This window comes from Rhamphochromis sp. 'chilingali' (assembly GCF_963969265.1).
Source record: "Rhamphochromis sp. 'chilingali' genome assembly, chromosome: 2".
NCBI classification, from domain to species: Eukaryota; Metazoa; Chordata; class Actinopteri; order Cichliformes; family Cichlidae; genus Rhamphochromis; species Rhamphochromis sp. 'chilingali'.
The window spans coordinates 19,088,861-19,112,806 of NC_137930.1; the positions used below are offsets into that span (position 1 = coordinate 19,088,861).

The following is a 23,946-nucleotide window of genomic DNA, read 5'->3' on the forward strand; positions in this document are numbered from 1 at the left end:
CCCAACACGTCTAATGGGGAACGATGCAGTTTTTGAGTCAATAAACTGAAAAATCTTTCAGCCTGGTCTGTTTTTTCAGGCAAGATGGATCCCCCAGCAGCTTACAGTTTGTACTGCTTCCCCTCCCAGTGTCACTTATGGGTGAGTGCTGTGAATGAACACTAGGCGGCGCTGTCTGCTATAAAATCACTCGACCCGGACTGTGCTGCTGTGATGCACCAATTCTTTAACCACATTTTGCCTGAAACATAGCATAAGTTATATGTTTAAACAAAAGAGTTTCTCTCAGCATAAAAAACAAATACATTTTTAAGGGCCTGTGTCCCAGATAAATCCTTTTGTTTGTGACACATGACTGAGGTTATTAGCACATTAGATTGCTTGCATTGCATTTTATTTGACCATTACTTTTAGATGAACTGCTTCAGTGCATACTCCTTATTTTGTCATTATAAAAGAAAACAACAATATATAGCTACACTACAGGACAAAAGTTTTCAGAACATCCCAATTTATTTCCCAGTTATTTATTGCAATTCAAGCTGTTAAAGTCCAACGAATAGCTTAAATGGTACAAAGGTAAGTGGTGAACAAAACGCTAAGGTTACCCAAAAGTGAAAAATAATGTACATTTCAGAATCATAAAAAAGGCCCTTTTCAGGGAACACAAAATGGGTAAACAATTTAAAGCTGCTCTGCAGCAATGGAGGTTCAAAAACTGATGCTACTAATTCCTACAGATGTTCCAACTTTTCTGAATTACTTACAACCCCCTTTGACTGCATAAAATCAGTGTTGAAACACACTGTGGTACCATACCCTCGTGAGCATCAGTTGAACAGTATTGTACTGCAGAAAGTAGTGTGTTGCTACAAAAAGGGCTAGAAAAAGGCAATTAACAATGGAAGAGAGACCGACCATCATAACACTTCAAAATGTAGGTCTTTCCTACAGAGAACTTGCAAAAAAGTGTCAGTGAGCACAGTTTCCTTTACCATCAAAAGGCACTCAGAAACTAGGGCAAACTGTCACGGGAAGCGGTCTGGCAGACCCAAAGCCACAACTGAATCAGAGGATGAGTTTCTGAGAGTTAACAGCTTGTGTGATACTGCCTATCATCACAGGACAACAGCTTCAAGCACAGCTTAATAGTGGTGATAGTAAGCAAGCCTGCGTTTCACCTGTGAAGACAAGACTTCAAGCTGCAGGTTTGACAGGACGAGTTGCAGCACGAAAGCCACTGCTAACACGTCAGAATAACACAAAGAGGGTTGGGCCATGAAACACCGCCGTTGGACTACTGAAGACTGGAAGAAGGTATCATGTTCATCACGTTCATCCAGTCACATGGTACGAACTGAAATTAACCCACAGGTTATGTATTTATGCATGAAGACATGCTTGAGACCACCTGAAGTTTGAGGTTGGCATGGTTGATAGTGTTGGTCTAAGTATTTTAGAAACTGATGATGTGAAAGTTTACTGGGATTTTTCTGCAAACACCTCTAAGGTTTACACAGAATCATCATAAAAAGAGAAGATAACCATTGAGTGGCAGTTCTCTGGATGATGAATGTATAACCAGACTGCTTTGAGATGATGGATCCATCTGGCCTTGTGTCAAAAGTTCTGGTTGCTGGTGGTAAAATGGTGTGGAGGATAATTTCTTGGCACACTTTGGGACCTTCAGTACCAACGAATCATCATTTATACACCACAGCTACCTGAGTATTGTTGCTACCCATCTTCTGATGGCTGCTTCCAACAGGATAACACCATCTGGCAAATCTCAAATCATTCTTGAACATAATAGCGAGTTCACAGTGCTCAAATCGCATCCATAATCTCCAGATCTCAATCAGTAGAGCACCTTTGGGATGTGGTTAATGACAGATTGGGAGCAGTGTATTAAACAGATCACAGTTCTGATGCGTGCTTTGTCTGAACAAAATGCAAGAGAAATGGTGATGTTCTTTATAAAAATTATTTATTTTTTTGTACATCAGATTCAGTTCATATATCTGTGCTAATGAGGACACATACACTCTGACAAACCAGTGCATTACAGTGAAGATTTCACAGCAGTGTAGAAGGCTGGGCTGGAGCTCACTTTGCTTGCTACAGTTCCTCGGAGTTGTGATCTGTAAGTAAGCTCTGACTGAACAAAGAGAGGTGAACTCCACCCTCGTGCGTGAACCCAACGTGGCCACACAATCCAAAAATTGCCTAACAGCTACACATTCTCTATATACAATTTATTACATGTGCTTTAATGTCACCAGTGGAGTGAGAGCTGAGGAGTATTAAGAAACAGAAGAGCTGCCTCTTATTGTTGCTTATTTCCCTCAGCATTAAGACATAGTTATGAGGGGAAAACGCTACAAAAAGAGGCTAGAATATGTTTCTCCTCAATTCAGATTATAATCTCTTCTAAAATATCGGGCAGCTGTGCAAACTTTGGAAACAAAAAGGTACAAATAAGGTACTTTAAAGCAAGAGAAAGCCTAGAGTGTGCTATGCTTTGTGCACACTACAGCCACCAGAGAATCCCTTTACAACACAGAGGAAACTAGTGAACAGTTGGACATATATTTCTAAACTGGATGATTATTAAGTTCCTATTTTGCAAGTTAAAAGGAAATCAAAGTATCTGCTGTGATATCTCAGCCTCGGCATTCAGAACACAGTCATTCAACAGGTTCGAAATATCATTTTCAATCAAATGAAACCAAAATAGTGGATACAAACCCTCGTCTTTATATATATATATATTTCACTACGGAGTAATTATACTTTCAATACTTTTAATCAAAAAATACCATTATTTACATATCTGCATACATCTTAGCACTGAAAATGTGACAAAAGCCATATCATTTTCTCGAGTGTAAATTGTGTATATTTATGTCATTATTCATGATATTTGTAGCACCTGAGCAAAATCATTTCTCTGACCACCGATCTGAAAACCCCCCAAAAAACAAACAAACATTAAATTAAATCCAAACACGATCCTGTACATGTTAAGCTTTACATTTGTGACCAGATATATTTACAGTACAATCAAAGATTTGGATTTTGAGGACGCGGCAGTCTGTATCTCCATGGTAACCGAGGTGATGACAGATTAATTACAGACTGCAACTTTTCTTAAGTAAAAAAATAACAATTGCATTCAGGTTTTGGTCTTTAACAAACATTTTGACATTAAAAATGTGCCATTTTATACTGTTTAAATTCAGCAAGAACAACAACTACTTAATACCTAATACAGTGTTTCAAAAACCTAATCAAGCAAAAGAGTTTCACACAAAGGTGTAAGCTATCAGACAGACTGGTCCAACACACGGAAAGTTCACATATTGTCTCAGAAGCGTGCATAAAAGTAGCAACTTTGGATCCTCATTGTGAAAAAACCTGAGTACTTTTTTTGCCTCTAAAGCTGGAGTGCAGCTGCAGGAGCTCTGAAGCCTTTGGATTTCTGCTGTATGTCACAGAGTTAGTTGGTTAGATGGTGCTTTTTTGGCCAACTTGGTGCCTTGCAAGTGATGGTCTCCTCCGTCCCGCCTCTGGCTCCTCTTCTTGAACTGCTTGATGGGACTTGATGCGTACTGTTACTGTTTGTTGGTCATGTTGAACAAATAGCATGTGCAAATACTTCTGTATAGTCAGTGTGTCCGTCTCCGCGTGTGAGCCAGTTTCATTTTGGCTCCAGTGTTATAATCTAGCGCTTGGAAAATCAAAGAGTTTAGAAGTATTTGCAAGCTTTACCTGATACATGCCAGTGCAGGAATCAGTGAAGATAATGCTGTTTGTGTTGTTTTGTTTTCCAGGCAGTCAATCTGTCACAGCACTAATATCAGTGGGTCTTATGGCGTTTCCTATGTCTGTCTGTTAGTTTGTAGGTCCTGATGGTGGGTGGCTGTTTGGATACGTCACTCTGCCTCTTCCTCCTTTGGATAGTCCCTGGATTTTCTCTTGAAAAAGCCAAACTGGAAGAGCAGAAAAGTGAGTCACAAAACCACTTAAAACAGAAAAGGATACTTTGACATTTTTGGACATATGCTTATTAGCTTTCTTGCTGAGAGTTTCTGTCATCATCTGTCTTAAAATCAGGATTAAAGCATAAACTTTACATAAACCATCTTGTGGTTACCACGATTTTCCCTGCTAGCGCTATGGCCGTACATGTTTTGGCTTTTTGGAGCCAGAAGTGATGATCTTGAGACAAAAGTTTTATCAGCTAACAATATAAAGCCCAAACACACATAGCCATTTGAAACACTTAAGTTTTTTAGGCATCCATCCATTCTCTTTCACTTATCCAATTCAGGGTCCAGGGGGGTTGACAGGAGCCTATCCCAGGGTGAGAGTCGGGGTACATCCGATGGTACAGGGCTAACAGAGACAACCATTCACACACCTATAGGCAATTTATAATCCTCAATTAACCTAATCCTGCTAATTGCATGTTTTCGGACTTTGCAGGTACTCTGGAGAGAAGCCACCACTGTGACGTAGCAAGCTAACCACTATTCCACCACAATTCTTTTGAGTGTGCTCTGCAGTGACAAGATGTCACACGGTCACAATGATTTGAAATAGTTTGCAGAATATTACCTTCCACAGAATGAAGATAACGAGTGCTAAGATGAGCAGTCCTATCAGGATACTGACGATAATGATCCAGAACGGGATTCCTCTGACAGTATCTTTGGAAACCTGGATACTGACCTGTTTAGAGGAAAAATACAGTACATACTCTAAATATGCACATATATGTAAACATACATAAGCATTTAATGATAATGAGATGTCACATGCTTACTATACCAGAACCTTCTGACTTACACTTCTGGTCATGTCGTTGCTGTTCACTTCAAACACGTCCTCCTGCTTCCTGATGTCCAAAGTCCCGTTCACCACCAAGTATAGACCGGAAAACTCGCTCTGTAAAGATAGATATTTAAGTATTTTATTTCCTTTCTGTCCATCAATCAGACAGCTGTCAGCCTGCTTTTTTTCCAATACTATATTGTATTTAATATTTATCGCAACCCATGAGAAAGAGCTGGTCAGAGAGAGCCAGACAAGCCAAAAGCACCCAGCGACGTCGCATCTCAAAACGTACCTCGATAAACGTAGGTTTCCACAATCTGAACGCCACGTTGAGCTGAGCGATCTTTTGGCCTTCAGAAATCGAGCAGTTAAACGATTCAAACTTTGTGTGGCTGTCTTGCTGCAGAGGAAATTAAACACGTAAGACGGGTGCAGGAAGAGTTCAGCGATCTGTAGAACACGAATGTCATCACTCACCAGCAGGTAGTTACTGAGCGTCTCTTTTTCCACTTTCACCTCTTTAACCTCTGAGGAGTTAATTTTAAAAAGATCGATCTGTCCTTTTGTGTCACACATCATCTGCAGAGTAGGGAGAAAACGACACGGACGTTGGTCTGTTTCTTCGCATACGCTTGCATATCCATGGAAGCACACTTACATTTGAGTAGGTGACGTGCGTCAGGTACAGTAACGTGTTCTTCCTCGGAGACTCAAAAGGATATTTCACTTCAAGGCCAAGGGTTGGAGTCACCCCGTCATGTAACTTTTCCACCTGAGGACATGTGAGACACAGAAAAGGAGTGGAATTCATATTACCGACACCCTGTGCCACATGTGAGCTAGAAGTTCTGTGCTTGTATTATAAATCATCCAAAATGATCACTGCGTGCAGATGTTACCGTGTAGGTGATGTTGACCTCTTCTCCAATCATACTGATGTCACTGAATTTCGAGGGGTACTTATCCTCTTGTGTTATTTCAATGTGGTTGTTCAAAGGCGACCTGAAAGGGACATCCTTTTTACATCCTTCACTTCTCAATCAGAGCTTCAGACGCAAAATGATGTGTCTAATAAAGTTATAGGAAATAGAACCAAAAGTCTAAAAAAGTACACTCTTGAGGTCTTCCTAATTCCTTACAGTCCAACTTCACTAATGCTGAATAAGCCATCAGTCTATGTGCATTAACTTTACCTGCATTAACATATTTAGGCCACTTGCTGGCAGCACAAGATGCAAACAAAGGCAAATATCACCTTCCAAACATTTTGAAAGGATGTCAATACAACATTCATTCTTCTTTTAACCCCATTTTACAGCCTGAAAAAGGTCAAGGGTCAAACTATGTGTGAGAAACCCTAAATAACCTTAAAGTAAAAGCAATTAATGAATTCCACTGACTTTATTAATCAATAAATGTTTTGTTTTTTTGTTTATTCTTCTTATTACTTAGTAAATAAAAGCTGCTATATTAGACCACGATTCTGCCACACCTGTCCTACATTACCAGCAGTGGTAATTACCAAAATCATGTTTCTATAGTGGTTAATCCAGCAGTATCGATCAGCTTTTAAATCTAAATGACATTTTTAATACTAAAATATAATAATTGTTGTCGTTCATGAATTGAAAATGAGTTTGAGTGGTTGAATGTTATGTGTTTATACATTTCCATATACAATCACATCATTCACAATCCCCAGACTACAAATCCAGATGACGGTGCCGTTATCGTTACGTGCATGTTGGCGTGCATCGTAAGCTCCTGGCTTGGTTAACAAGGAGGGAAACACAGCACAATGACTGACTCGGTTGTGGTACTAACACCTTTTTATTCCAATATAAAAGGAAATGCTAATATTATTATTATCATCATCAATAATATTGGAAACTTTTACTTGTCTGGCTAAAAAAAAGAAAAGAAAAGTGAATAATGTAGCTTTAATGCAAAGGTGTCGATTCACAGCTACTCACTTTACATCTACTTTGAACGTGAGTCCAAGTTCATACTTGACAGGGATGGAGATAGTCGCTCTGTTGTCGTGCATGGTAGAGAAATCTTCTTCATTGTCACTACAAAAATACAATTTACATGCATACGTAAAATTAACAGAACATCCATCCACCATTTTGGACAATTAATCACAGAAATAAGCAGAAACAAATCTTTTTCATCCTTTTTTCCAGAATTATTATTATTATCCTGATGATGTGCAGAAAGATGGAGGGATCCTCTCACCTTGTAGCTGTCACGGTGAACTCAATTTCCTTCTGAAAATATTTGAGATTCACCTCAAATTTCACTGTTATTGTTTCCTGTGGATTTGACATCAAACCATAGGTTTAGTGAGCAGAGGTAAAGAAATATTGTACAGGTAAGATGTTTTACAGATCCTGCACAAGGCAGATGAAACTAACCTCTTCGTTGTTTCCCAAGAAGGGGTACCCCACCTCAATGCTCACTTCGGTGTCATTTACAGTGGTCGTCTTTGTATCTGGCTGAAGAGTTGTAGTCACAGAATTACACGCATTGCTTCAGTCCGTAAAGTCAAGTAGCGCAGAGAGAGGAGGGAAAGGGTTCTTACCTCTACGTTCACAAAGTTGATGTTTTGTGTAAAGTTGATTTTCACGTTGGTGTTATAAGCTTTGTCTTTGAGGTTTTTAACGGTGATATTCAAATAAATGATTTCCTTTTCTTTGATCAATTTACTGGAGAAGTACATAAAAAATAAAAAGTCAGAACGGTTGGATGCGATGCACACACATCAACACAAGGGTGCAGTCATACTCTGGATACTCTGGACTCGGCTGAATGACTCCAAAACTACGACTTACAACACATCAAGTAACAACTCTGATATGAGAAAGAAATAGTACAGAATAACATTCAAGAAAAATATATATGTGTATAAATATACACAAACCCATTTCTGAAAAAGCTGCAATTCATTTAAATTCCTGTATTTAACTGAAACCGGTGCAAACACGGAAACAAATGCTCAAACTAAGATCTGTCATGCTCGTTTTTGGTTTTATAACAACGATATAATAATAATAATTCCACTAACCTTTGCTCATCACATTTAGCCTTCAGGGAGAGGTCAGGAATGCACGTCTGAGTTTTGTTTCCACAGTCCATTAAAGTAATCTACAAGACATTTTTAAGAAAATAACAAATTAAATATTTCCAAAAGCTGCATTTTTACTTGGCCTTGCAGAATGATGCTTGTACGAGTTCAAGATCTGTACATACAAGATGACTGCGTGACTTCACAACTACTTTGCAAGCCAATCGTGGTAAAGACTCAAACTCTCATAGCCTCATATTGAAGTATGAATATACTCAGTCCAGTAGATAACTTGTGAAATTAGCAATAAGAATGAAAATAAGCTGCATGTTTGTTTGCACCCCTGAGAAGACGTGTTCCTTTAGATGACCTTCATTTCCTTTGCCTTTCCCCCCTGAGAGTGTTTCAGGCTCACAGTCGCATTTGTTCCCATTCCTAATAGTCTCCCACTGGACTGATAAGATCAACAGTATCTTCTCTCCCAAAAAGGATGGGATTGGAATATCATTTGCAGTGCAATGTCAAAAGAAAAACACTTCCGTTTGATAACTTCCTCTTCTCTGGGTGTTTGTCCCCTTCTCTTCCTGTCAATAACAATAACAGGAGAGGTCCCCGTGACGCAGCATGAGGGGAGACGGGATCTGCAACATATGTGGTTGTGCGTTTACGTGTGAGCAAAGATAACAATGCGACTAATGCGTACGGGCTTTAAATGCATTTTCTAGTGCATGCTGAAGCTGAATCCTCCTGTGATGTTTCCCAGCTTTGTCGGGAAACATCACGCACTCCAACCAATAATCTGGGAACCCTCTTGTTAGAGGAAATATGCATGTGGGGGTGTGGGAAGATGGTCCTGGCTGCTGGTGCTGAAGCACTAATGGGGGCTGAAACTGAAGGATGGTAGTCAGCTGTTGCAGAAGCTAATGCACTGTATCAGCAGCCAGAAAAGAAAACCCGTGTCCTCGCTACGGGATTATAAAGACAGACCGAGGTCAAATTCTTCCTGTCTGCAACTTTAAATGTTCTGCTTAGTGTAACTAGTCGATTATTTTACTAAAAGAAACCATAAGTGATATAAGTGGTCTTACATTGGCATTGATGGATTTGGGAAGACTTTCATCCAGCACAGGACCTTCTTCATCAGCTTTTCCGAACTCCACAGACACAGTCAGAGGTCCTCGGAAGTCTAGCCGTTCCTGGGATAGCGGACGATGAGGCAAAGCAGGGAGGAAAATAAAAGGCAGAGGGAGAAAAAAAGTGAAGAACAATGGAGGACTTTAAGGTCAAAATTCACTGGCTGCTTTCTGACGCTGAAGCTTTGCTGCATCAACTGCAAACTGATTCTTTCAAAACAAATGTGGTAAAATGGTGAGTTGAACACTGAGCTGTGTAATGATATGAGGAATGCTTTCTTGGCACAGTTCACTCCCTTCAAGTCAATCACAGCTTAGATTGCACAGCATATCTGAGTACTGCACCTGACCTTTGTCACCCCCTTTTAGACACTATTTAAGGTCATCTAGTGGCTACTTCCATAATGCCCCTGTTTTGATTCTCTGGAAGAATTGAAGGCGTTTTCAGAGCAAATGAAGTCTCCAGTGTTGCTGTGCAGTCCTTGATAAAGTGTTTGCCGAGTCTATTTGCAACACTTTGCTGGAAAACCATTCAGCATTTCACTTTAAGCCAGGGGTGGGCAACTCCAGGCCTCCAGGGCCAGTGTCCTGCAGGTTTTAGATTTCACCCTGGGTCAACACACCTGAATCACAGGATATGTTGAGGAGGTCATTTAGCCATTTAAATCAGCTGTGTTGGATCAAAGACACATCTAAAACCTGAAGGACACCAGCCCTCGAGGCCTGGAGTCACTCACCCCTGCTTTAAGCTAAAAGAAATGTCAAACGGATGGTAGAGCAAAGGTCAGAGGTATTTGGATTGGTCCTCTGGGGATTATAAGAGTCAGCGTAAACTTTTGCTCCTGTCCATTTAGGAGATGTTGAGGCAGTGTTTTCACTGGTTAAAAGAAAGCATCATCATGGTGGTAGCAAAGTCCTTCATCAAAGCCGCCAAAAAAGCAACACTCGCTAGCGCCACGGACGTCAGGACAGACACAGGTTTGTGACAGTCTCTGCTACTGAGAAAAAAAGCAATTTACCAAAGTAACTGAGATTTATTTGTGTTTGTGCGATTGTGCAAAGCCTTCATATGATGGACACACGCAGATCCAGTTTGAAAGAGGTGTGTCACATTGAGGCGCTGCCTATGATGAAGTCCTTCTTGAGACCGTTCCAAATGCTGATTAAAACTCAAAGGACGCTGATGAAGAGCTTTTAACATGAAAGTGCCGCATTTACAATCAGCAACACTGAACTGCACAGACTGTGCCTGTTGCTTAAACAATTAGAAACCACACTGTTTATATTTTTCAGAATTTCAGTCACTGATATTAACTTTATTTGTATTTTAACTGATGCTTTAGCAGAGACAAATATAGACGCGACGCTTCTTCCGTGCTTGTTAAATTCTCGACCTCTGCCTGAGGACAAGTGGGAAGTCTCTGGTCTGACTTGCACACTTGAACAGAGCAGGTATTCATACTCAACATACATAATAACAACAGCTGTTTCCAACGATTAGCTCCTCTTTCCTTCACTAAAGGGTTAGCCAGTCAGAGAAATCCATGGCTGGCACGAATTCCAGGAAGCAGAAGCTGCCCAAGAAGACGCTTGGTTTTAAAGTAGGTGGTACAGCAAAGGTTTAAAAGCTTTTAGCAGTTACAGGTAAAAGTAGTCAATGGATCACTACCTAATTCACCTTCTAATTCACTCTAATCACTGTTTCATCCTCACTCCTTTCTCTAAGTGTCTCCAGATAATTTATCGGCCAGTGCGGCACAAGGTTTAAACGGAGCATGCTTTGATCAGGACGGGGTCTGTTTCATGTTAGGTCTTCCTGCTCTGCATAGGACAGCTTTACCCTCCCTCCTCTCTGGCTAACAGCCCTAAAACACCATTAACATTTCCAGGAAGCCCTGAATATAACTTTCACTAATGAGCAGCGCAGCAACAAAAGGAATCCACTTGAATGTTGTGTTTAGTAAATGCAGACTGAAAATAAAGTCAGACTTTGTACAGGTAAGAAAACACAACTTGCCGACATCATGAAGGTTTTCTCCATGCATTCTTTCGTTCCGTCCATGATGGTGAACTTCTGTGTAGTCCTGCGGTCATTTTTTAAATCTTTGCTAATAAATGAGGCCCTGGATGTGGCACGCAGACTGTCCAGTGTTATAGTATAGGTCATATCTACAAGACACAAGAAGTTTTTTTTTTTTTTTTAATGTGGTTATAAAGAAGAAAAATAAGGGAGAAAAATTGCAGAATCAAGTTGGTTTGTTACATGACTCACTTGCAGTTGTTTTTACAGTCGGCTGGTTGGATTTGACTCTGTAGGTAAAGCACAAGTTGGTCTTCGCACAAATAGATTTCCTATTGCCGTGTTCACACTGGTGCTCAATCTGCTGGAGGTTGACTTTAGAGGGGTTGAAAGTCATGCTGGCATGCAGCTCTGCAACATCTCTGGACCTGGTAACACAAATGAAATGCATTAACTACTAGAATACAAAGCACGCAGGAATAGTGCGTGTGCAGTTCAAGCACTGCACATCCTGCACACAGTACTGCAACGAACCACAAAGTAGTACGTTATAGCAGCACGTTAAATAGATGATGTCACTGATGCAGTCAGAGTAGAATAAATAAGTTTTCACAAAGGAAGGAACTAATGCATCTTGAGAATAAAACTTGGCTTCAGTTCTCGGCATCCAAATGTTAAGCTTTCTAAAACAGAGCCAGCAGTCCTGGAGGAAGAGCCTGCCTGCTGCCAAATCCTTTTTAAACTCTAAGTCACTTGGGAAATGGAGTTTTCACACAGCCTAGTCGAAGCTCTGTCAGTAGAAGTTGTGGGAGAAAGTCTGCCTTGGAGGTTAAATCATGCTGTTGGCTTCAAAACTTTGTGGGCTGAGGATGTATGCTGCTCTCCAACTGTGAAGTAAGTTGCGGGGGCTTTTAAAAGAGAAATCACGAGGAGGTTGATGGTCACCAGCCTACAACCCCAGTGGGACATGCACAGCTGTCTAAACCCTGATTAATGCAATGGAAAGTGGACATGTATGCTGTCTCTGGGCTGCAGCGCTGCTGCTGCTGTTAACGATTGAAGTGGAATGTGTGGTTTTTGCAGTGAATGTTTGTATGTGAGGATGGGCCACGACTCACCAGAACAGCGAGGCCCCTCCCAGACCTCCTATAGTGATATCAGTGATTCCATCTCCATTTAGATCCATGACTCCATGTATGGACTGACCAAAGAATTTCACCTTTTCGCCATCGCCACCTGCAGGAATATGCTGAGGACACAGCAACAAACAAAGCAGGGGATATTGAGGCAAAACTGCAGTTAATTTAAATCCATTGTGGTTATAATAGTGATGCTAACTTGGGTAAACAGTATTTGCACAGAGTGGAAGCATCTGTAGCCTTATCTAAAGTATACTGTAATGAAAACAACAACAACAGATCTTTCAGTATTATAAATTCCATCTTCTCACCTGTACAAATTTCTTTTTGAGTGATTTCTGGTCTCCGTGATAGATGTAGACAGCCCCTCTGTGGTCATTTTCAAAAGGCGCACCAATCGCCACATCATTATACCCATCAAGGTTAAGATCTGTCACTGCTGCAATGGCTGTACCAAACCGGGCGCCGCACGGCTCATTTTTATTGGTGCAGCCGGCTGATTGGAGCGTACAGCAGGACTGATTAATAGGCTTTAAAGTATACTCATGCTTAAATTTGTTATTCTGTAACGGAGGAAAAACAAAAAAAGCTCTTTTATTTTGTGACTTTTAGCAGACGTCTGGCAAAAGTTATCCGACTGAACTAATTTTCTGTACCTTGAGCCTGTAGACGTAGACTCGTCCCTGCTCATCTTTTTCTGGGCCCATGTACATTGGAGCTCCAACCAACAGCAGGTCAGTCAAGGAATCCTTATCCACGTCAACAGTCTGAAGGACGCTGCCAAAGTAGGAACCAATCTGCGCAAAGCCCCAAATCATCTTTCAGTGTTTACTCCACTGAATTCATTCAACTTGCACATTATATGCAGTAAGCAGTGAACCCAGAGAGCCCACATTAAGCCACAGACTAATATAATATAAACTAATATAGCTGAATGCTCACAAAGAATTTGGTGCATCTTGTCCTGAATATATAAGACATAAATATGCACACATTTACAGGCATAGTCATCAATATTTATATTATTGTGCTTTTATGTATTTATTTACTATTTATTGATATATTGTAAGCTATCTAAGGAGCTGGGAAAGAAAAGCGTCTGGACTTCTTTAAGTTGCTTGAAGACGTTTCACCTCTCATCCGAGAAGCTTCTTCAGTTCAAAACTGAAGAAGCTTCTCGTATGAGAGGTTGTTATATTACTGTTTAGTGTGTCTATATTAAATATGTTGCACATCACTTGTTTTGGGGGGTTTTTTTGCATTATTTTATTTGTGTTTGAATCAGGCTGATGACTTGTCATACAGGCACATTTTGTAGCCATATTTTAAAAACTGCTCCTTTATAGCGCACTATGGACTAAACATAGTGTTGCTTGTGTTATTGGGCACTTCCTTTTGCCAGGAACGAATGGCCTGGAGCCACTTACTGATCATCTGCCCAACCAGTCCTTGGAGTTCTCTCATTGGCCAATATCCATGTGGATGTGTTGCTGGATTTTCTAAAAAAAACCCTTTTCAGACTTTTTCCTCTACTGCGAGCTCAGCAGATGTAAATGAAGCTATTGTTTCTATAAATAATGGCTTATGTGAATGATGTGTTTTTACAGTGGCTCTGATATGTAAAACACAACAGCGGACAAGGTGTGTTTTCTATTAATTACTGTGTTTTGCATCTTTCCCTTTCTTTTATTATTTTCCTTAAAGACAGATGTGTAATTAGCTTAAGATAGAAACTGCGAGTTACCATCTTTAAGCTTCTCACATCTCCAGTGCAAAAGCGCCCTGAGGAACTGAGGCTAGCCAAGCCTGCCAAAGACTCACCTGTTCTCCTTTCAGTATCTGCGAGATGACGATTCTGTTGTTTTCATCGAGTCGGTAGATAACAACGCGGCCGGTGTGGTTGTACCGCGGTGCACCTGTGATGTACAGCTCTCCCTCAGACGTGGATGCTGACTGCACATCATACCCTGCGGAGAGTGCATTTACAAGCACGTTTTTTCAATCCAAACAGTACGAACCTTCAGGAGTGTCACAAAAGTATCTGCGATTTACGATTTCTCTAGAAAAAAAATGCACCCTCGCTCTGTTTATGGGATATTTTTAATGCCTCCTCTGGCAGCTGTTTACTTCTGCGTGTGAGAAGGAAACTGTAAAACACTGGAAAGGAACACACACCCACTTAGAAAAGCGCACCGCAGCTCTGCGTGCTGTAGCCTGAGCATTCGGAACGAGCATGTGCCAACAGCTGAGTTTATAGTGTGCGAGCTACCAGCGCTCCATCTAATGACATGTTGATTAAATAACTTGATACTAAGATACCACGGCTGCTTTACGAGCCATAAAAGGCATCAGCATGGAGCGACGAGCCTGTGTATTATTATTTATGTGACACAGAGAACAGAATCTGCTTTCGAAGTCAGACAAATGACGTACCTATTTTCCCCCTCACAGCAGAAACTTCCATATTTATTCTGCAACTTAATTTTACATCAGAAACACTTAGATCAGATCTAGGTTGGTGGAACAAAAAAAGGTGTGTATTCCATGTATTTTAATTCAACGTGCTAATTTTTTTTTAGCTTTAACTTGCTTAAGATTGATATACTTTAAGAAATTATTAACATATATAATCTAAATAAATAAAGCGTACAGTCAAAGAAGAGGAGAAAACAGGAAGACTGTTAATCAGGCAGTTATAAACATGAAGCAAAAATATTTTTGTAAACTGAAATACATGAAACCAAAGTTTATTCATCAAATTAATTAATTGCTAAAGTCATTTTTTAAATTTTATTTATTTATCATGACTTCATGTAATTCTTCAGACTCCCCAAATGCAATAAACAGAAGTATACACATACACGGCTAGTCCTGATTCTCCATATTAAGGGAAAACAGAGAATGTAAGCCTTTTTACTTTTAGGCTGCTTTAAATGAGATTATATCCAACAAACACAGCTAGTACTTAAAGTGGCCTGTGGAGCTTTATAGCAAAGTAGGCCTGGATATTTAGATGGTAATAAAAGCATCATAAAAAGCAGCAGCAGTAGCATTAAAACTATTCATAAATTTGGTTCCATAATTGACATAAATACATATGAGAAGCCAAAGGTACATATTATAAATAGCCTCCTGAGTAGATTTACATTTTTTTGCACTGTATTAGTAATGTTGTTAGAATATTTTATTCCTAACAAACTCTGACCCCTTCATTTTTAAGGCTAAATATGTATAATAGGTAAACATGTTAAACATGTTTCACCAAAAAACATTTAAACAAAGTCTCTTTTATAGTAAAGGCTGCTATTTTGCATCTAACAGCACTAACGGGTAATGTAAGTACACAAGAGCAAGTGTTGTGCAGAGGAACTCACTTAAAGGTCAGTTATTATATATTTTTTTAATCCATGAAGACTTTAAATTTATATATCAGTGACATTTAAAGGAACTATAAATTTTATTAAGTTTCCACTCACCGAGGTACGCGGCCAGCCTTTCATTCCTAGCCTCTTTCAGTGGGTCAAAGAAAGCATCTTTCCCTGGAACCACGTCTCCTCCAGGAGTGTACATTACCACTGTCCCGTTCCATTCATAAGCTCCCACTGCTCCCAGTAACACACCTTCCTAAGGGAGACAACAGACAAATATGTGGTGGAAAAAATAACCCAATCCTTTATTTAAGCAAAACAGTGGCTCCATAGTGTAGTGGTTTACACATCTACACTAACAAGCAAAATATCCCTATAGAAATTTTACTTTGAGGTAGACTCTGCATTTCATATACACTACTTAGCCCCTCAAATGTAGTGGTGGTAAGCAGCAGCAGAGTGCAAGCATCACAAAGTTATATTTAAGTTCTGCACTTGTGTGAATGCTCTTCATCAGAGACCTTCAGGATCCCAAACAATCAAAGTTGCACCGCTGATGGGTGCTTTTCACAACTTTCTGTTATTATAGTTTTTTGGAATCTGTTTGGTAGCAATATTATGCAAAAGTAATAATAAAAAAAAACGAAAAAATAAAATAAAAAATGATACTATGGCACAAATCCAGATTACTTTATTTTTAAATGTAAGAAAGAGCACTGACTTTGGCATACGACTGTGGCCTTTAAGTGCACATTAAGTGCAACTTAAAAGTACAGCTATTGATCCCATAATAAAATAACAAGCATATACGGTATATTATTTCAAGTGAATATATCTATCGCTCTTTTTTGTCCAGAGGCAGCACAGTTAAGTAATAGGAATGGGAGGGGTTGCAACAGGACATGACATCTTTCATTAGCCACAACAAAGTGCGTCGAGTGGCTCTTTCCCACTAATGACTGCTAAAGTGTGGCGTCACATGTTTAGGATTCAGTACTATGACTCAGCTTAGGAGCCAATTCAGAGTAAGAGAGAGTCAGAGGAGATAAGAGCAGGAGGAGGAACATAAAAAAGGGGCGTTTTTTTTATTACATGCAGGAAATAGATACTGAATTTATCCAATCAGCCTTCTGACTCAACATCCCTTACAGACTTTTCTGCTGTGTACATCTTTCATTTGCTTTCCGACTCACATGGCAGTGAGCAATTCTCAAGTTTCCCAAAATTAACCCACAGAGCTGAATCACCAAACAGCTGTAGATGGACCAGAGATAACAATGCGGTATTGTGTCGGGATGAGTTCAGCAGTTAACTTCCTTGCTGATGAATCCATGTCCGTGCAAACAGTTCACTTTGATTCCACAGATAGAGCAACTTATCACTGCTGTGATCTCAAAATATGATTCATCCTTCAGCCATTTGGTGCGGTCTGGGTGCAATAAGTGATTTAGCAGGACCCAACTATTCCTCTGTAAACAATCTACTTGGTAGCAGTTTGGTGTATTAATCACACGTAAACAGTTGGACTGAAACTTACGTTTGAGGTGTGAGCACTAAACCCAGTTTGGGACATCTCCATCTGAATGGGGGAAGTGGAATTTCCACTTGTAGCTGAAGAAAGGGAAATTTCCGTTTAGCTACATGTACATAAACCACAGATAATCACATGTTGTCAAATCTGTTTTTACTTCGAAACATATAAAGAATATGGGTCTGAAACTTAAATATGGGTATCGTTTGAAATTTAGGGAAATATTTGTCTGTGACAGAACTGAAGTAATATCTTATGTTAGCTTAACATGAAGAGGAAGATAATCAAAACGATGGGCATTAATACCGTTTCCATGTGTGCCATTTAATTATTTCTAAAATGAATGTGACCAGTGAGGGGTGGGTCTGACTGTGAAATGCTAACGACTCATCAATCAGAAGTTGATAGCCAGTAAACATACCTTTTTCAACACACCCTGAAATGATGAACTGAGCCCACAAAGTCATTTATAGATGTCTGTGTCAACACGTGTTTGCTCATAGGGGGTTCATATGATTGTTGGAGTTTCCTCTATTATCGTGGGTATTCACAATATAAAACACTCACTTTTGTTGTGAATTGGCGCTATATAAATAAAGCTGATTGAATTGATCATTTGCCTTAAATGTCTTAATTGTTAAATGTGTTCAGCATGTAGTTTTTATTCATACCTATTGGATCTATTTAGGGGGGCAAGGCTAGCTCCTTCCTGCTTTTGTCGGTCTTTGTCGAACTATTTCAACATCCATTTCTTTGACAAAAGTGAAACTGCTAATGTGGCTTCAAGAGCATGCATATTTTGTGTCTATGCGTTTACCTTCCAAGGCCAAAATCCTGCTTCCCAGTGTATCCACAATGTTCACTAAAGCAGCCTCATCAGACACATTGAAGAAGTGGTCTTGGATAGGTTCACTGGAGATATTCTGGATCTCTTTGATAAACTTTTGCACCTCTGATAGAGATTTGTTCTGGCGACCGTAGTCCCCCAAAACCTGTAAACGAGAAAGTACTTAACATTAACGGATAAACTATTCTGACCAAAAACTGAAACATCACAAAATATTTTGTACTCACAGCGATGCCAAATCTCTCAATGTCATCATGCTCACAAGCTTTGATGACCTTTTGTAGATTATAGTAGTCGTGTGATTCTCCATCAGTCACAATCACCATGACTTTCTTAACTCCAGGTCGTGCACCACGCTCTGGCATGAAGGCTTCCTCTCTGAAATGCAATTAACTTCAAAGTTACTCAGACAATCCTGACTTATGCTAGTTTTTTTTTTCTGACGACACATCAATTGCAACACTATTTTTTAATTTCCTCATAAGATTTGAATTCCATCATGTCTGAAAATTTATCTGCAAGGCCAACTGGAAGGCTTGTGCTATTTTTCTTCTAACAATCTGCCCATGACAATTGTCAAGCAGACTTGAAATGACAGTTTCCTATTCAAATATCCATTAAACCTTGCCAAACCAGAAAGACTCAATTATTAATTGTGGTCAACCGTTGCCGGGTTTGCCCAAATAAGACAGCTAATGTTAGGTACCTGGCAGTATCAATGCCCAGGAAAGTCATCGTCTTGGTGCCAGTGTGCTGAGGAAGGTCTTGGACAAAATCCCGCAAAGCAGGCATGTTGTCAAACTGGCTCAGGTTGACCTGATGACTCACGGTCTCGCCATAAGACACAATGCCCACCTAGAAAACACGCATACATTCACACATTTAACATGTAAACTTTCTCCTACATTAAATTTCTCTCTATGTTCTTCTCTCCTCAGCTTCTCCCCCCAGACAGTCTGCAGAGGATGTGGCTGAGGTCTGGTGAGCTTGATATGACACAATGTTCTTTATACAGACTGCAGAGGACTTCAGCAGCCATGGAAGATTTGACTTCCAACCACTAGACTCCACAGTAGGAAGACTTTCCAGTGCTTCCCTGTGGAAAAGTCTAAAAGCTGTGAGCCAGATCAATGTAACCATAAGAAAAACACATTCACAGAGCGATCCAATTCAAGTGGACAGAAATACACTCAGGTTCAAACTTAGTGAGCGAGAGGTTGAATTTACTTTAAAGGCTGTAAAGTGCTCAGTTTATGAACTTTGCTTTATAAAGGGCATCTTACACGTGTGGAAAAATTACATAATGGAGCACAGTAAAGTCATTAAACATAATTACTAACTAATATAATCCTCCATTCATTCCTTTTCTATATCTGATTGATGTTACATAACTATTCCATTTATTCATTCATGTATGGCTGTGCAGCCTGCACTGAACGCACACATAAACCACTCTGCAAACGTCTATAGCCACTCTTTATTTCTTTATTTTTTGAAATGATGGATGGAGTGGGTAAAGGCTTTTTAAAAGTACTGTATATGCAAAGAAAATTGGCTTTTTTAGTTTGTTCTTTAAATAGTGCAACTGACTTGTGTCTGTTTAGGTCCGATCTCAAGTCTCCCAATGAACTTATAGAGAAACTCCTTAATACTCGACCAGGGGTAGATACTGTTAGATCCATCCAGCACGATCACAAGGTCCATCTCCTTCCCGCACTCTGGAACAGAGCCAAAAATGATATTTAATTAAAGGGTACGTTTAGTTTTCAGTTTCTCTCTGTAAGCACTAACAGGGGTGCTGAAAGCTGAGACTGGACTTTTTTCTTTTGCTTCTTTTTACTTTTGGCTAGTCTACACAAGCGTATTTGATTTGGTGATTTTTCTCCTAAGTAAGACATCAGGTTATGTAACACGTTCAGTCTGTTTCCTGTTTACTTGCGCCCACGGTAAACACACAAGCTCCAAATCAAAATGTAATAACGTAGATCAGTGTGTGTGTATGTGTGTGTGTGTGTGTGTGCGTGCGTGCGTTGGTTTGTGTACGTATAAGTTGGGGTGAGGGGTTTATAGAGGGTAGCACAATGGGGGAACAAAATGAATATTTCTGTTACAAAATATGGACTTTTTTGTTTTTTTAAGGCTTCTACTTTTGTTTTACTAGGTTACATTACAAACATTATTATTATACAAGAAGAGAATCTGCTAGCATAATAGGAATAGTGAATACAGGAGAAGAACGTGGAGTGGGATGTTGTAAACGGACTTCATTCATCAAAATGTGAAGTTATATTGATCGTGTTGGACAACCTTGTTATTGTTGCCCATTCGAAATGTCTGCTGCACCTACCATACACGCCTAGTTTTTTTACTGACCATAGCCAAGCATAAGACATTATTATGTCATAAACAAACCTATGCATCCAGACCAAGAGTGGAAATTTGTGTGACAATGTGTCCATAAAATCAAAAGTATGATTTTTCTCTTTAGTAAAATTTGGGTGAAGAATCATTAGGTGACTATTGTGTAATTTTGAATAGGAGGAGTGAACTGTGGAGGGACAAATGGACCCATCGCCATCGCATGTCTTTCAGCTCAGTGAACTAGAAATCAGTTTTACTTCAAAAGGTGACAGACCTGTGTAGTCAATTTACTGCTGTGCATTGGTGGGTGGTAAATGCTGACAACAATTACAATTGCCATTATGTATGTAGCAGATAACACAAATAAAAAGGTACAAAAAAGTCATCCTGGTTTTATCATTTACCTGTGGAGGAACTAGAGTTGACGAGTTGTGAAATCTGTTGTAAATATTCATTTTAAACCTTCAAACTGTAGAAACCTAACAACTATGATTATATTAATTATAACAATTACTTGAGGCAAGACGTCTGTGTAGGAACAATGTAAGAACTGTATTTCTAAAGTCTTTTTGTTTCATTCAAAACTTTTTTTTACCTTCATTCATTATTTAGAGGATTAAATGAGTATGAGAAGTATACAATAAGTCTGTGTATATGATTATTTGTGGTAAAGTAACAGTGATTCAGAAAACCTGAGGGAATGAAAGAGAAAATGACTGTACGCTGTTTACTCTAGGGTTCTTTCAAAGCTGTTTCCATCCAGGGAAACGCCATGCAAGCCCAGTAAACTGTCTCCTAACTTGGGCATACAATGCAGCAGATGGGCTGGGCTGGACATGAGAGGGATGGGGGGGGGGGGGGGGGGTCGTCACAGACAAGTTTACATTAAGAAGAATGCTCTAATCTCTATGTTCGCTGAGGGAGTGTGAGTTTAAAGTCAGGGTCCTGGGTGGTACTAGTATGACGAGGAGATTGCTATCTCTCAACCCAGACAGACAACTTGTACAGACAGCGTCCTGTCTTGAGCAGATTTTCTGTACTGTACCTTGATATTTTGTAAAAGAGTTGAGGATCTGGAAGGAAGAGCTGACATTCGTACAAACTCCTGAGATGAAATGCTGCGGGCCGCACTTGTAGCCATACTGAGGACCACACGCCTGTGGAAACAGGACACACATGCATACAAACAAACAGAGACTCAAAGGCTGTGACTAGTTAGTTTTCCACTATTATGAGGTCATGGATGAGAGGAGAGCTACTGAAGACAGAAACAAAGAGGAAAGAACGACTCAAACTGAGGATGACATCAAGAGACTATTAAAACCCACAAGAGGTTGATTCAGACTGTTTCTCTTAAGAAAAGGAGAAAAGGAGACAGAACAGAGGAAAACTGCTAAAGGGAGCAGGCCTTTACTTAGAGGGAGGGGTTAAAGTGGATAGAAACAGTCTGGAATGGCACCTTTAATTTACAAGTAATTAAATCTGTTAAGTAACTGACTACATATTATTTTTGCTTCCAGATGATACCCCACGTACATCATCCACACATTTCCTTCTCATTCATAGAGAACAACAACTTCTCCAAAGAAAGCCTTATTGGCTACATCATTTACAAACTCGTGTCCTGGTGGATTAAATGAAGAACACTCGTTATCTTGTTTTTTAGAATTAATAAATGGGGCTGCATAGACTTATTCGGCCTGTATTTTTCATGTATTGATTATAAGATGTTTAGATTATTGATTTATGTGCGTCTATGTAATGTTTTCGTGGTCAATTAATATCTAGATACAGATCTGAGTTGTGTATTATGTGATATAGTTTGTTAATTTTTTGTCTTTCAGTGTGTTTCTGATAGCGTTAATGGTGTGTGATCTATGTATGTGCTTGGAGCAGGCCGTCACTTCTGTATGTTGATGAATTGCTGATCGTTGCTACCTGTGCTCATTATAGCTGTGACTACATGTGTATTAGAAACTCTGAGAAAAGCCATGTGCTGAAATGCTTCTGGGTTTTTTTTCTTGTTGCTGTGATAATAAAGATTTTATACAAGTAGTTGTGAGTACTGAAGTTCTTATTCAAAGACAATGCTAGTAATCCCAGAAACAAAGGCCTGCTTAGCATTAAAGTATCTCATTATTGCTAAAATGCTAACATTTGCTAATTAGCAAAACTGATAGAAAACCTGAGGCTAAAAAAACGCATTAGTTGGAGCAGTATACTTATTAGGATTCATCCTTTGGGGACCATTCAGGTTTGCAGAAAATTCCATAACAATGCATGTAATAGTTCAGGAAAATCAGTGCACCACTGTGATGGCTCAACAGGCAGGCATAATGAGTGACACGGCTATAAATTAGTATTGTAAATGTTCAGTAAATGACTAAACACACATGCAGTCCAGCTGGTGATTAGATTGTGTTGAAATGTGTTACTAAACTCATTATTTGCTCATTATCATGTCATATGTTTCCTCTGGTAGCCTGATTTATACCAAATGTTTTGGGTGTTCCACCTTATAAATACAGACATGGTGTTGACATGTTGTGTAAATCACATTAAGGGTTTAAACTGCAGCTCCACCTCACATTTCTACATTAGATTTTCATACACGAACCATTCAAGAAGTTGCAAAAACATGCATTTACTGGCGCTGTAGTTTTGACACATTGGTGATCCTCAGGTTTAAATAAAGTTTTACTACAGTTCTTAAGCACAACCCTACATGTTTAAACACTTCAACATTACCACAATTGATTCACAGCATCCTGTTACGTTCCCAGGACACGGAGCCTGACTTTTCCATGGAGGCCAAAGGTTTAGTGCGTGTTCTGCAAATTCGCTGCTGAGTAGTCTTGCAGCAAATATGCAAAGATCAGTCCTTCTTCTTCTTGTCTATAGAAAATGTAGAAGACTTCCTGCTTACCAGAAATCCTCCTTTGGGATTCGTTACCAGTGTGCTTCCCATGGTCATGTTTTCCTTCACTTCACGCAAGTTGGGAATGGTTGTGTTTTCTAAAAAAAAAAAAAAGAAGAAGAATAAACTAGATGAATAACAGAGTGAGACAAACAGAGAGCAGCACAGCTGGGTAAATTTCTCGTTTTCATTTTCCCACAAGAAAAGTGCTGCCTATCCCAAAGAATGACATGAGACTAAATATACTCTGCTATATTACTTTACCATGTGGCCCCTCTGTGTGTAGCTTATGGCTATTAACTAAGAATATGGAGCACAACACAAATATTTTGTTGGTAAACAGCCTGTTTGTTGTGAAGGGGAAAGAATTAGGGGAATCATTAAACCAACCCAACATGTGTCTAAAATTAGCAGCTTGGGAATGTTTTGGATAGGAATTAGTTTTTCCTTCTGCAAATCTGTGAAACATGCCTTTTCAATTTTGAATGTTGCTCCCTGAGAAGTGATTTTGATGTGAAACAATTTCTTATTGTATGTGCAACAGATCTGTTAGCAGTTAGTGCGTTAAATTTTTACCCTATACGTCCTTTCCGGGTGGGTTTTTTCCCTCTATTTCCTTCCCACACTCACTAAAGTATACTAATAAAGGCAGCACAATCGGGCTCCCTGCTGACCTCAGGATGAAAAAAATCCTTGTCTTTCATAAACAAACTTTTTAAAACAA

At 39.5% G+C, this 23,946-nt stretch overlaps 1 protein-coding gene across 1 annotated transcript in view; it reads right to left on the reverse strand.

Moving 5' to 3' along the window:
* Positions 1–2,000: 2,000 nt before the first annotated feature.
* Positions 2,001–23,946, reverse strand: part of itga1 (integrin, alpha 1) — a 60,693-nt gene continuing 38,747 nt past the window's right edge. Inside the window, exons 4-30 of the mRNA XM_080864631.1 lie at positions 23,232–23,320; positions 21,351–21,462; positions 19,535–19,662; positions 18,651–18,799; positions 18,172–18,322; positions 17,915–18,089; positions 17,104–17,177; positions 15,675–15,822; positions 14,020–14,165; positions 12,855–12,995; positions 12,510–12,761; positions 12,178–12,308; positions 11,312–11,487; positions 11,057–11,208; positions 8,995–9,102; positions 7,907–7,986; positions 7,424–7,547; positions 7,257–7,337; positions 7,078–7,154; positions 6,813–6,911; positions 5,739–5,841; positions 5,498–5,611; positions 5,317–5,418; positions 5,132–5,239; positions 4,852–4,950; positions 4,621–4,734; positions 2,001–3,992 (exon numbers count right to left, since the gene is read on the reverse strand). Coding sequence (XP_080720757.1) covers positions 3,936–3,992; positions 4,621–4,734; positions 4,852–4,950; positions 5,132–5,239; positions 5,317–5,418; positions 5,498–5,611; positions 5,739–5,841; positions 6,813–6,911; positions 7,078–7,154; positions 7,257–7,337; positions 7,424–7,547; positions 7,907–7,986; positions 8,995–9,102; positions 11,057–11,208; positions 11,312–11,487; positions 12,178–12,308; positions 12,510–12,761; positions 12,855–12,995; positions 14,020–14,165; positions 15,675–15,822; positions 17,104–17,177; positions 17,915–18,089; positions 18,172–18,322; positions 18,651–18,799; positions 19,535–19,662; positions 21,351–21,462; positions 23,232–23,320 — 3,290 coding nt within the window. The 3' untranslated portion in view covers positions 2,001–3,935. The remainder of the gene's footprint in view (positions 3,993–4,620; positions 4,735–4,851; positions 4,951–5,131; positions 5,240–5,316; positions 5,419–5,497; positions 5,612–5,738; positions 5,842–6,812; positions 6,912–7,077; positions 7,155–7,256; positions 7,338–7,423; positions 7,548–7,906; positions 7,987–8,994; positions 9,103–11,056; positions 11,209–11,311; positions 11,488–12,177; positions 12,309–12,509; positions 12,762–12,854; positions 12,996–14,019; positions 14,166–15,674; positions 15,823–17,103; positions 17,178–17,914; positions 18,090–18,171; positions 18,323–18,650; positions 18,800–19,534; positions 19,663–21,350; positions 21,463–23,231; positions 23,321–23,946) is intronic.